Genomic DNA, 13,134 nt, shown 5'->3' with positions numbered 1-13,134 from the left:
CTCTGGGAAGGGAAATGACCAGGGATCCAGGAGGCAATCACACAGCACCCCACCTGAGGCCCTATCTTTCCTTGACCCCTAACAGGAGTTAACAAATGGGATATTGATTCCGGCCTGGCATGCTGCGATTCATGGGGTCGCAAAGAGTCGGACACGACTGAGCGACTGATCTGATCTGATCTGATATTGATTCCCTGGTTCAGAGGGTCCATCCTCTCAGCACAGCATTGCTTCACCTCCAGATGAGGTGGAGACATTTAAGAGGTTCCCTAATTTCATGGCGCGGAGAGTTCTGGGAAATAGAGTCTTGCTATTTGTCCTGCTCCCGGGGGCGGGCCCCGGTGCCCGGACTTCCGGCATCCTCTGGAGTTGGGGCTCCGCGTTCTGTGTGCGTGTTCGCGCACGCGCACCGGGGCTTTTGCTTCCTGTCGTTGGCCAGGTCACCGCTCGCCCTCGTTCCCAGGCTTCGGCCTCCGGCGGGCGGGGATTCCGGGCCCTGCGGGACTGGAACGCCGTCCGGCAGGGCTGGCATCCAGCGGACGCGGGCTGTGCACGCGAGGGTTCTCGCGGGCCGGGCGGAGGCTGGAGCCGAGACCCCGGAGCTCGAGCCCCGGAGCCCTCGGGCTGGGTCGGAGAGGCCGGGCTAGCGGCGGCGACACTAAGGAGCGGCGGGGCCCGGTCCCGACCGTCTGCAGCGCACGACACGGTGAAGCCTCGGGAACGACGTTGGCTCGAAGGGAGCTTGTCCCGTAGGCCCAGAGCTGGCTCCTCGGGCCCAGAGGCCTCGGGAGGCGGAGAGGAGGGACTCGGGGAGAGGAGCGCGCCGCAGGAGCAGCCCCCGGCCGGAGCCTGGGGAGCCCGGAGCCGGTCAGCGAGTCCCGACGAGGTAGGTGGTGCGTCTGCGGCCTCCAGGCGGCTGTTGATCCTGCGCCCCTCGGAGAGCAGGGCTTGGGGAGCCCGCTCCGGACCCCACGAGAGAGCGACTGAGAAGGTTTGACCGCTTTGCCGGGGTCGAGAGGCCGGGCTGGAGGGCAAGACCGGCTGCTCCGATGGGGCTCAGCTGGGGCTTGTGAGTTCTGGGTGTCCTGAGGCAGTGGGGGCCCCAGGCTTGGCCCGAACGTGCCGCGTCCACCTCTCCCTCCATCCCCGAGGCCCCTCCTCCTCTTTCTCTCGCCTTCTTGCAATCCTGCACGTGTCTCTCAAGACTCATCCGCACTTGGTTTTGTAATCTAAGCCTCCGCTGACACGCCACGCCCCCCTCCTCCGCGGGTTCTGCCTGGTGGACTCGCACCGTGTAGTTAGTGCGGGATGAGTCTTCCAGGCGTCTGTCCCGCTGCCTCAGTTGAGGGAGGCAGTGATTGGGCCTGAGAAGGGAGGTGACTTGTCCCAGCTCACTAGGTCTGCAGATGGGATCGTTAGCAATATCAAACTCTTAGGGCAAGTGCTCTGTTAGTTTCTTAATAAGAGATCTTTTTTGAGCATTGCGTTTAAGTTTGTACAAATAATTGAAAGACTGAGCCGCACCTGAGTGTATCGCGTTACTCAGAGCATCTTGTGGATTTTCTGATCTTGACAGAGTTAGTAAAACTGTAATTGTTTATTTTTATCATTTTATATTTAATGATGGAACTTTATTTTAATAGGATTCCATGTTCATCCACTGATGAAAAAGTGTTTTCCCCGCAGTACCATAATCATGTGGGAGTTACAGGCCTGTGGGTGTGTACTCAGTCTTTGTTCTTCTAAGCCCTACTGGAAAGTGAAAGGGCGGGTTTCCCACAAGTGTCTAGTGAAGTGCTGGGCAGGGCTCGTTCACACTAGCTGTTCCTGGCTCGCTTCACTACCTGCGTTTCCTCCTTCAGGTCCGCCTCTGCTTTCACAGTCCTGCAAGTTATTCCGAGAGCAGCGGAAAATGAATCAATCTCTGGTGAGTTTTGTTGTTTACTTATTTACTCCGTTCTCCATTTTGTAGGCTTCCCTCGTGGCTCAGATTGTAATGAATCTGCCTGCAATGTAGGAGACCCGAGTTGGATCCTTGGGTCAGGAAGATCCCCTGGAGAAGGGAATGGCAACCCACTCCAGTATTCTTGCCTGGAGAATTCCATGGATAGAGGAGCCTGGATTGACTCCAAACAGCGGCTAGCACTTTCACTGATTTGTAATAACACTTTAGGAGGCCCAATAGTTCAGAATTTAAAATGGAAAAGTAGGAATAGGTAAAAGATAGGGTTAGACAAAGCATAGAGAGCAGGTCAGCACCAAGTGTTTCTGGCAAGTTCTATGTGTAGATTCCAGGATCCTCCAGAGGTCTTAAAGTCACAGAACAAGCCTTGAGTTCTTGACATTCATTGCAAAAAGTGACAAAGACCATCTATTGCTTGCCTTACGTTGTCCTTTCCAAACACTTATCCTTGGGTGTTAAAGGTTTCCTTGATGTGATATGTGGTGGGAAATGGGTGGGGGAATCAAGTCAGGGGGACTTGGGGCTCCAGCTGGATGGCAGACAGGCAAGGGGGAGGCCTCAGTGAGTTCCCACTGCCGCTGGTCCTGGGCCCCAGTACGTAGTGCACGTCCACGCCCTTGGGTTCTTTCTTAGTTATGAGTGAGGTTGAGAACATTTTCATAGGTTTAGAAGCTGTTTCTTCTTTTTTAATAAATAGACTTTTTAGAACAGTTTTAGGTTTATGGGGAAATTGAGCTGACAGTACAGAGTTCCCTATAATCGTCCCTCTTGGTTTCCTCCTGTTATCATCTCACACTTGTGCGGTGCATCCTATCAATTGTTGATACCTTCCTACCACCTGGAGTCCGTAGTTTATATTAGGGGTCACTCTGTGTTCAGGTCTTGACAAGTGTGTAGTGAATGGCCTTCAGCCACCAAAGAAGTACAGTATAGAACTGCTTTGCCACCAGAAACAACCCAGGGCACCTCCTGCTTGTCTCTCTCTGCCCCAGCCCCCAACAGCTGCTCATCTTATTACCGTCAATGTATTTTTGTCTTTTACAGAATGTCGCGTAGTTGGAATCGTACAGTATGTGGTCTTCTCAGACTGGTGTGTTTCTCTTTTTATATGAAGGGCCTGTTCATGTCCACAGTCCGTCTTCCTGTCTCAGTACTGATTTGTTTTGCTTGTCTTATTGACTAACAGAGTAGCCTTAAGTATTTATAAATGTTTCCAGTTGGAGTCATGTTAGTGAACATTGTTTTCCAAGTTTTTTTGTCTTTTTACTTGATTTTCCAGCAATAGCATATAATTCTTTAATTTTTTTCATTTTGAGAGGTTGAATACTATTCATTTAAAAAAATTTCTCAAAATCACAAGATTTTTAGTCTTATCCACACAAGTGAATAAGAGCACCCTCCTTGGTCAGTACTGAAGTACAACTTCTTTCAAGGAGGTGAGTGGAGGTGAGAAGGGAGGAATTCATTGGTCTCGTGCTTCTCTTCTGGTTCTTACTTTCTCTTTCTGGTTCTGGGCACTGCGTCAGCCACTCTCTTGCACTTGGTAAAGACTTTAATGTGTGAACGTGTGGACCCCCCAGTCCTCAGGGGTCGGACACAGGTATGTCTGGTGATGTCTGGTTGGAATATGGGCTGAGTTCTGGAAGATTTGCTGTTGCTGTCTGAGACAGGTTTCTCCAGGCTAGACCAGGGCAGTGCTGTACATAGCTCTGTCTGCCTTGGGCAGTGGCTACTTCTGCTGGTATGTCTCAGCAGCAGCAGGGCAGCCTCAGCCTTCCCAGGCCAACAAAGTCTGGGTCCCAGTCATCTCGGCGTGTGGAGCTTGGGGTCAGGGGACATGAGCCATTCTGCCTCTTGGATTGTTTCACAATCAAGAACTTTGATTTCCAGTCAACATCAGGAGTTCATCATCGTCTCTAATAGACCCTGAGCTTGACGAGCTCGTTTCCTTAACTCCTCCTAACCACTCCTGTCTCCATGTTCTGTTGAGAGCTGCTGCTGCTGCTGCTAAGTCGCTTCAGTCGTGTCCAACTCTGTGCGACCCCATAGACGGCAGCCCACCAGGCTCCCCGTCCCTGGGATTCTCCAGGCAAGAGCACTGGAGTGGGTTGCCATTGCCTTCTCTGTCTTTTGAGAGCACCTGAACCTTATTGATTTTAACACACAGGCACTGTTTTGTAAACTTTTCTGGGCAATTGCATAAATTTAACAGACCCATTACGTTTAGTTATTTATTTCTGTGTTTTCTGATTCATTCTGATTTGCAGAGTGGTGAGATACACAGTAGATAATCAACAGTAATAGCAGGTATTGAAAAGCATGTTTTGTCCAAAGAACTGTGTTAAGTGCTTTCCGTGAAAGAGCCTGTTTGGTACTGATCTGTATCATGTGACAGGCACCATTATTGTCTGTATTCTAGAGGTGATGGTACAGGAGGAAACAGGCTGTAATGACTGTGTGAGTGTGAGTGTTTGTGAATTAACTCAGAAGATCCGCACTCACAGGTCTGGGTATGGCAGTTTCCGGTTCTGTTGTGCGCTCTGTGCCCCTCATCAGGAGTAAGTGAGCTCCTTCCCTGGAATGTGTTGGGGGATGAAGGGATTCCAAATACCCGGCTGGGCATTAGGGCGGGACGAACCAAGCTGTTTCCAATAGCTCGTGGGCAGGCCAGGGTCAGGTCGAGGCAGGCTTATCTCTGTAGTAAAATACGGAACTGGGATGTGCTGCCTGGCTTGCTCATCGCCTTGGTAACTGGTGAATACTACAACTCGGTTCCTTCTGTGAGTTGTAGGAGGAGCTCAGGGCAGGAGCAGAAGAGAAGCTTGGGCTGGTGATAAACATTGGGAAATGTTGAAGTGTAGAAGGTTATTAATGCCTGGAGAATCCCCATGGACAGAGGAACCCGGGAGTCTACAGTCCATGGGGTGGCAAAGAGTTGGACACAACTGAGCGACTAAGCACAACATGGCACAGCACAGGTTATTAAAGCCATGAGGCAAGATGGGATCACCATCAGAGCCAAGGGTACAAGAAAAGAACTGAGCCCCAGGGCCCTATGATGACTTGAGGACGACTCAGAGGAGAGGAGGAGCCAGTCAAGGAGCGGCTGGGGAGGACAAAAGAGAACCAACTGGTATTATTAGTGTTCTGTAAGCAGAATGAAGGATCACAGTGCCTCTTGGGTTTGCACACTGCCCTCAGGCCTGTGCTTCTCGAGGGCACAGGCTCTGTCTGCTGGTCTCGTCCTCAGGACTGTTGCTGGCTCATAGTGTAAGGCTGTATTTTATTTTCTTTTTTTCTGTACATTGAGCAAACTCATGGTAGTATATTATATTTATTTTCCTTCCATAAGGCCCATAATATAGAAAAGGTACACAGTGTAAACTTGACCAGTGAGCTGGGTGAGCTCTTGTCCCCGTGTATCTGCTCCATGTCACCCAGTTCCCACTATGGTGCCATTACAGGGGTCAGTGTCATTCAGGGACGTGGCCGTGGACTTCACCCAGGAGGAGTGGCAGCACCTAGACCCTGAGCAGAAGACGACCTACAGGGACGTGATGCTGGAGAACTACAGCCACCTCATCTCTGTGGGTGAGGAGAGAGAGAAATGAGATTTCCCTCTAACTTAATGGTTTTAACTTTGAACTTGTGGGCTTCCCAGGTGGCACAGTGGTAAAAGAACCACCTGCCAGTGCAGGAGGTGTAAGAGATTCAGGTTCGATCTTATGAAACTGAATTGGGTTGGGAAGATCCCCTGGAGAAATGGAAACCCACTGCAGTATTCTTGCTTGGAAAATCCCTTGGAAAGAGGAACCTGGCAATCTGCAGTCCGTGGGGTTGCCTAGAGTCAGCTGACCAAGTATACACACACAGACACACACACTTTAACTTTGAACTTAACAGAACAACTGGAATCATCTGGGTACCAGGTGGGGCATGTGGTCTCTACCTCAAGGTAGGTTCTGATTCTGGCACAGCACCAATGGCACTTCTCTCCTGTAGCTCATAAGCCAGCCTTTTGCTTACATGACAGATCTGGAAGCCCAGCAGCCAAGTTCAAGTTCTCTCTTGTATCTATTAACAGGGTGTCACATTATCAAACCAGAAGTCATCACCAAATTGGAGCAAGGAGAAGAGCCGTGGGTGGTGGAAGGAGAATTCCTGCTTCAGAGTCACCCAGGTGTGTGAGGGGGGTGGCAGTAAGGAGGGTGGTCACTCAGGAGTGTTTTTCCCTGGAGCTTTTTAATGGTGCCAAACCTGAGAAGTGACTGAAGAGTTGTTCTTGCACTCCGGCAACTCGAATCTCTCTCCCTAAGGCTTTTTCCTTCCCCACAGCAGCTTGTGTTGGTAGAGCTTCCCACTCTGGTTTCTGCTCTGAATCAAAACCTGCTCGCTTCCTTCCTCCTCTTAAACCTCAGAACTTCTTATGGCATTTTGTTGGCAGGCATATATATCGTTTGTCATTAGAGATAACTCCTGACTCTCCATGTTCTCATTAGTTTCTTTCTTCTTTCCCATGAAATGCCTCAGGCTTGTTTCTGTCCCTGGCTTCACTTCTCACTTCTCTTTCTTTGAGGTCAGAGTTCACACCCCCATCCTGTGCATAAACCAGTGAACTCAGTTCACCTGTGCTGTCCTGATCACAGGCGCTGGTCATTCCTGCTGGAGTTTGGTGATAGCATAACAGGGTCTCCCTATTCCACCAGATGCTCACTTTCATCTTGTCTCTTACTTTCTGTTCTGTCGGCAGTGTCTTGAATCATGTTGTGTCTGAGCAGGTGCTCAGTCAAGTAGGAGACAGAGAAATGAGTCCTGATTCATTTACCACCCCCACCCTGCCCCCTCCAGAAACATCCCTGAAGGGTCTGCCTCACCCTCTGGTGGTTTATTCCACAAGCTCTTTAGAAGGTCCTCCTATCTCAGGTATTTAAGGCTTTTATGTGTTTCATGCTGCTCTGTCTACCTGTTGCTGGTTCAGTGTTTCCTGAGAGAGTGCAAATCTCATTGGATTTGCAAGATGTGTTCCCCTGACTTTTGAATCCATCTTATCACTAGTCTCACAGGATGAGCCTACAGCCATTCCCTGTTGATTCCTAAAGGCAGTTTAAATTCCTCTTCCTTTTAGAATCATACAATATTGTCTCTATGTTGCCCAGAAATTATAATTTTTTATTGTTTCCTAAACTTCATTTGGTCCACACTTCTAAAGGTCTCTTCTGTTTCACTGAGGTGTGGGTTATTTGTCCAGATTACACATTCTTTAAGTCTGAACTCAAATATTCAACCCCTCCTTAGAGTTTTCACTTTCAGCTCTAATACCAGTTTCTTCCTTCCCTCGACTTCAACTCCATCTCAAGGTGATGCTTTAGGAAAAAAATCTAGGTCTGATCAAGAAATCTGTTGACCGTGTTTTTTGCTTGGGCTTCTCCACCCACCCTCCTCAAGTTTTGATAGATTCTGAGGAAACCTATCTTTTCTCAGGTTTTTGCCTCAGGAAAGATAGATTTTGAGTAGATCAAAGGCTGGAAGTCAGGCAAATTTAGTAAAACAACAGGAGCAGAGACTTGCAATTGAATATAAACTGGGGCATAGTTGGTACCAAACCATCTCAGTGTAGGTGGTAGCACCGTAGACTGTGCTCTTTATCTCCATGCGATATGAAACAACTTGGTGTGAAGTGGAGACCTGCCTCTCGCACAGTCCTCCTGGCCCTTGTGCAACAGCTAAACTCATTGTTCCCCCATCAGTTGACCTGTTTGCTGTGAGCCCTTTCATATCTAAGAATCAGGCATTTATCCAGCATCTTCTGTCTTCAGATCATTGCTCCACGTTTTATTTTACCTTCTGTACTCAGCTTTGAACAAAATTTTGAAATATTAATGTGTGCATGTACTCAGTCATGTCTGACTCTTTGCAACCCCATGGACTGTAGCCTGCCAGGCTCCTCTGTCCATGGCATTTCCCAGGTAAGTGTACTGGAGTGGGTTGCCATTTCCTCCTCCAGGGCATCTTCCTGACCCAGGGATCAGACCTGTATCTCCTGCACTGCAGGTGGATTCTTTACCACTTGTTTTTATCAGCTTTCTTCACCACTGGAGATCATGGAGCTTGTGTGTGTGCATGTGCAAGTTCATTCCAAACCAAAATAATAAGGGGGAGAAATACACTTGGAATGGTTTTCACCTGTCCAAGAAGCTAGCACCTGTGCCACAATGAAATGCTTGTGTACAAGTCACATGTCATTTCTTACCTAGGAAGTTGCATAAAAATTGGTTAATCTTGCCTCTTTTTAGAAGAAGTCTGGAAAGTTCATGATCTGATGGAGGGAAGCCAGGAAAATGAAGACAAACATTCAAGGCAAACTGAATCCATTAACAACAAAACCCTGCCTGAAGGGAGAGGTAATGGTCTTGGTAAGACTTGTAATGTGGAAACAAGCCCTGTTTCTTCAAGAAAAATATCCTATCAGTGTGATTCATGTGAAAAGAGTTTAAAGTCTATTTCAGAATATATTAGTAGTGATGGCAGCTATGCAAGAATGAAACCTGATGAATGTAGTGCTTGTGGGAGATCACTTCTCCATGTGAAGCTTGAAAAAACTCATCTCGGAGATAAACCTTATGAATTTAACCAAAACAGGGAGGCTTATGCTCTAAATGAAGAAAGTATTTATCAGAACATTCACATTTTGGACAAACCCTTTGAATATATCGAATGCCAGAAAGCCTTTCAGAAGGATACAGTGTTTGTTAACCATATAGAGGAGAAACCCTACAAGTGGAACGAATCTGAAATAGCCTTTCTCCAAATGTCAAACCTCAGTGTGCACCCAACAACTCATTTGGAAATGAAACCCTATGAGTGCAACGCATGTGGGAAATCCTTCTGTAAAAAGTCCAAGTTTATTATCCACCAGAGGACTCACACAGGAGAGAAACCTTATGAATGTAATCAGTGTGGGAAATCCTTCTGCCAGAAGGGCACCCTCACTGTCCATCAACGAACACACACAGGGGAGAAGCCCTATGAATGTACTGAATGCGGGAAAACCTTCTACCAGAAGTTACACCTCATTCAACACCAGAGAACTCACTCAGGAGAGAAGCCCTATGAATGTAGCTACTGTGGAAAAGCCTTTTGCCAGAAGACACACCTCACACAGCACCAGAGAACACATTCAGGAGAGAGACCCTACGTTTGTCATGACTGTGGAAAAACCTTCTCCCAGAAGTCAGCCCTTAATGACCACCAGAAAATTCACACAGGCGTGAAACTCTACAAGTGCAACGAGTGTGGGAAGTGCTTCTGCCGCAAGTCTACCCTCACCACACACCAGAGGACACACACGGGAGAGAAGCCCTATGAGTGCAACGAGTGTGGGAAGTTCTTCTCTCGGCTGTCATATCTCACTGTGCATTACAGAACTCATTCAGGAGAGAAGCCCTATGAATGTAATGAGTGTGGGAAAACCTTTTACCTTAACTCAGCCCTCATGAGACACCAGAGAGTCCACACAGGAGAGAAGCCCTATGAATGCAATGAGTGTGGAAAGTTATTCTCCCAGTTGTCGTACCTCACCATACATCACAGAACTCACTCAGGAGTGAAGCCCTACGAATGTAACGAATGTGGGAAGACCTTCTACCAGAATTCCGCCCTTTGTAGACACCGGAGGATACATAAAGGAGAGAAGCCCTATGAATGTTACATATGTGGGAAGTTCTTCTCGCAAATGTCATACCTCACAATACATCACAGAATTCATTCAGGAGAGAAGCCCTACGAATGTAACGAATGTGGGAAAACCTTCTGCCAGAATTCAGCCCTCAACAGACACCAGAGGACACACACAGGAGAGAAAGCCTATGAGTGTTACGAGTGTGGCAAATTCTTCTCTCAGATGTCGTATCTCACTATACATCATCGAATTCATTCAGGAGAGAAACCTTTTGAATGTAACGAATGTGGAAAAGCCTTCTCTCGGATGTCATACCTCACTGTACATTACAGAACTCACTCAGGAGAGAAGCCATATGAATGTACCGAATGTGGGAAAAAATTCTACCACAAATCAGCCTTCAACAGCCATCAGAGAATTCACAGGAGAGGGAACATGAATGTACTTGATGTGGGAAGGCTTCTCTGAAGTCAGATCTCTTATAACGTCGCAGAACCCTCTCCATATAATGAATAGGGAACTCCTACCATCCCGAGTTGGAGAGTTCATACAGGTGGGTGTGAACAAACCTGTGAGTATTTGTCAGACTTGGAACCTGAAAGTTTGCAGGTTGGAAACCTCAGCTGTAACTAGGCCACATGACATGCTGACAGGAGTAAAAATCTATCAGTATTTAAATTGGACATAGTTTCGCTATGAATTCAAACTTTTACATATCAGGGAATTCAGACCAAGGGGATATCTTTCAAGGAACGTGGAAAACATTCTGTTGGAAATTATGAAACTAAAATTTATGTTTCTGATAAAATGTCAAGCTTTTAAAAAAAAAAAAAAAGAAACCACAGAGGATGGCTGTTTTGAATAAACATGCTCCTTATGTACATAGAAGCTGTAAAATCGCTGGGTAGCTAATTAAGATGGCAGCATGGCAACATTAAGCTCACACTGAGTGGATCTTGAGGGTGTTTGGGTGTTTCTGTTTGCTTTTTAGGATGCTGCATTACAGGAGTTGTATGTTCGGCTTGAATCATGTTTGAAAAGGCATTGTATCCTTATTAGAATAATTTCTAAGGTATTTTAAATAGCACCACTATGCTAGCATCTAAATATGTATAGATAATGAACTAATATTTGAAAGATATGAAGTATACTTCTCTTTGTGCTCTTCCCTAGCATTTATAAATGGATTTTATTGTTGTTAATGGATTAAGTCTTCCATAAGGAAACCAATGTTTTTAATAGTGTTTTAACTGTATCTGAATCAGCAAGAGATAAAAATCTGTGCATAAAGTAGAAAATTGCATAGATAATTTAAAATGGTTAATGCCACAAGTCTCTGTAGTAAGGGACAGCTGTAGGACTCATTGCAATCAGTACGGTTTAAAAAATGTACTTAAAATAGTCTCATTTTAATCTGTTTTTTTCACTTACTGTTTTTTATTTAGATGCCTTTGTAAGTGTGCAGAGCACATGTACTATGTAACCCAGAAATTAACTGTATTTTTATTTGATACGATGGTGTTTTTAAGCACCATGGTTTGTTCCTTCCTGAATGGATTGAGAGAGCAGGTTCGTATGGGTTGTAGCTAGTGTTGCTGAGTGACCAACCTAGTCACTCATTCCTTGTTTTTGGCTGCCCGAGTCTGGGTATCCATTCCTCTTGATGGAACAGGGGATAAATCCTGATTAGTTTCAACCAATAACGATAATCCCTTTCTCATAGCCAGTAATTGGTTTAGATTATTCGGAGGACCCCATGCTAGACAGGTAAAGAAAATATCTTGAGCAGGTTATTTCTGGAAAAGGTTTCTTCAAAGCTTCAAGGAATCATGCCAGGTGAAGTGGGATCCTGTTCAACGTTTCCTTATCTGGCTGTGTCTTTCAACGATGGTTATAATTTGTGCATGGCAGAGCAGAAAGACTGGAAGAACCTGGGACCTGGATGATGCTCTTGAGCTCCTGAACCAGCCAGCCGTGTAGCCACTCTATCTCTGGACTGTTTCTTTTGCGAAAAACTGAATTGTAGATTGATTTAGGTTGCTTCTAGTGATAACTAAAGATATAGAGCAATTGAGAAGTGGGCTTTAGGCAAATCACTTTTTTTGAGGTGTTGATACAGAGATGATCTTATTTTCTGTAAATTTTGGTGTAAATATTACTCAAATATTTGAGTATTAGAAAACTTGAAACAATTCAATGTGTATGTTTTCCTCTATTTTTACATTACTGACCTAAGAACTTTTGGAGCCTGATATGATGTTAGGTATATCTTTCTTTCCATAATGCATGACATAAATTTTGTTTAGGTTAATTTGTTATTCATGGGTCATTGCTACCGTGTTGTTGATGATATATGGCGTAAGGTAAGGACTCACTTCTGTTTCTTTTCCAGTGATTAGCCTGATAGCCTGTATTATTTGAGTCATCCACCCCTTTCTGCAGAGATGAGATGCTGTTTCTCACGTGTTTCTGTCACTCATGGCTCCCGTTTTTCTTGCTCATCACTTTTCCATCAGATTTGTCTAGATGATCTTGAGTCTGCTGTATAACAGGTACTAAGATTCTGGTACAGTGTATAGTTTTATGTAGGAACTATATATTCATAGTATACTTGTTGAAGGTTTCCCACACTAATGGGAAGTAGCTTAAGTATTCGGTATGCATTTTAAGTAAAATATTTGGAAAGGTTATAAATGATTTACCACGTTCTTTTTCTGTTACGAAGTGCCTGATACCAAAGGGCCCTGTACATGTGTATGTGGCCCTCAACTGCCTCTTCAGTAATACGGTTGTAGAATTTCTCTATTGTTTCAGAGACACCAGTGTTTTCACACTATTACATCTCTGAAATAGTGTAACACAGTCTAATTTAACTGGTGTTTTTTCTTCCTTAGAGGTACTTAAAGTAATGGTTTGTCTTATATTTGATGGATGAAATGCAGTATTTGAAAAGTTTTTAACTATTCCTGGCAAGACCTGCATTCACAAAAGAAGGCACCATGGGAGATGGCCCACTCACCCATCCGGCAGCAAGGAGTGAATGTGGAATTGTGGCAGAGCGCAAATGCTTGCTCTTTATATGCACAGTGACTTCATCCTGTGGAGCGTGAGCAGATTAGGAACTCCCAGTGGATTTCCAGGGGCTAAGCCAGGGGTTGACCCCTCCCAGCACCTACAGGTGAGAGATTCTCCAAGGTTCTCACCCACCCACCCCCACCCCCCATCATCCTAGTGTTAGTGAAATGGTGGTTCATTGGTTGGCCTCTCAAACAGGTCAAAATGAAGACCATTGTTAACACCAGGGCAATATTCCGAGGCCATGGAGTGACCCTCTCTTCTTTATTCCACTGCAGTGACTGGTAATGTTTCTATCCTGGTGACTGGTAATGTTTGTATCCTGCAGAAGTGTGTAAAATGATACTGACCTGGACATACCTTTTAAATTTAATGCTGTATCGTGCAGTAGTCCCTGTGTTTATAAACCCCTGAGAAG

At 45.8% G+C, this 13,134-nt stretch overlaps 1 protein-coding gene across 1 annotated transcript; it reads left to right on the top strand.

The window, feature by feature from the left end:
* The first annotated feature begins 378 nt into the window (after positions 1-378).
* On the top strand, positions 379-10,480 carry ZNF12 (zinc finger protein 12). The gene is made up of 5 exons (XM_070362706.1): positions 379-886; positions 1,863-1,927; positions 5,428-5,554; positions 6,048-6,143; positions 8,257-10,480. The coding sequence occupies exons 2-5, from the start codon at positions 1,913-1,915 to the stop codon at positions 10,107-10,109; spliced, it is 2,091 nt and encodes a 696-aa protein (XP_070218807.1). The 5' UTR covers positions 379-886; positions 1,863-1,912; the 3' UTR covers positions 10,110-10,480.
* The last annotated feature ends 2,654 nt before the right edge of the window (positions 10,481-13,134 follow it).

This window comes from Bos mutus, chromosome 25 (genome assembly GCF_027580195.1).
Source record: "Bos mutus isolate GX-2022 chromosome 25, NWIPB_WYAK_1.1, whole genome shotgun sequence".
Classification (NCBI taxonomy): domain Eukaryota; kingdom Metazoa; phylum Chordata; class Mammalia; order Artiodactyla; family Bovidae; genus Bos; species Bos mutus.
The sequence above is the reverse complement of the archived record's forward strand: the minus strand, read 5'-3'. Positions and strand labels throughout refer to the sequence as shown.

Coding starts and splice junctions, on each gene's coding strand:
- ZNF12 (XM_070362706.1), top strand. Junction 5,555..6,047: donor CAGCCACCTCATCTCTGTGG/GTGAGGAGAGAG, acceptor ATCTATTAACAG/GGTGTCACATTATCAAACCA. Junction 6,144..8,256: donor CCTGCTTCAGAGTCACCCAG/GTGTGTGAGGGG, acceptor GCCTCTTTTTAG/AAGAAGTCTGGAAAGTTCAT.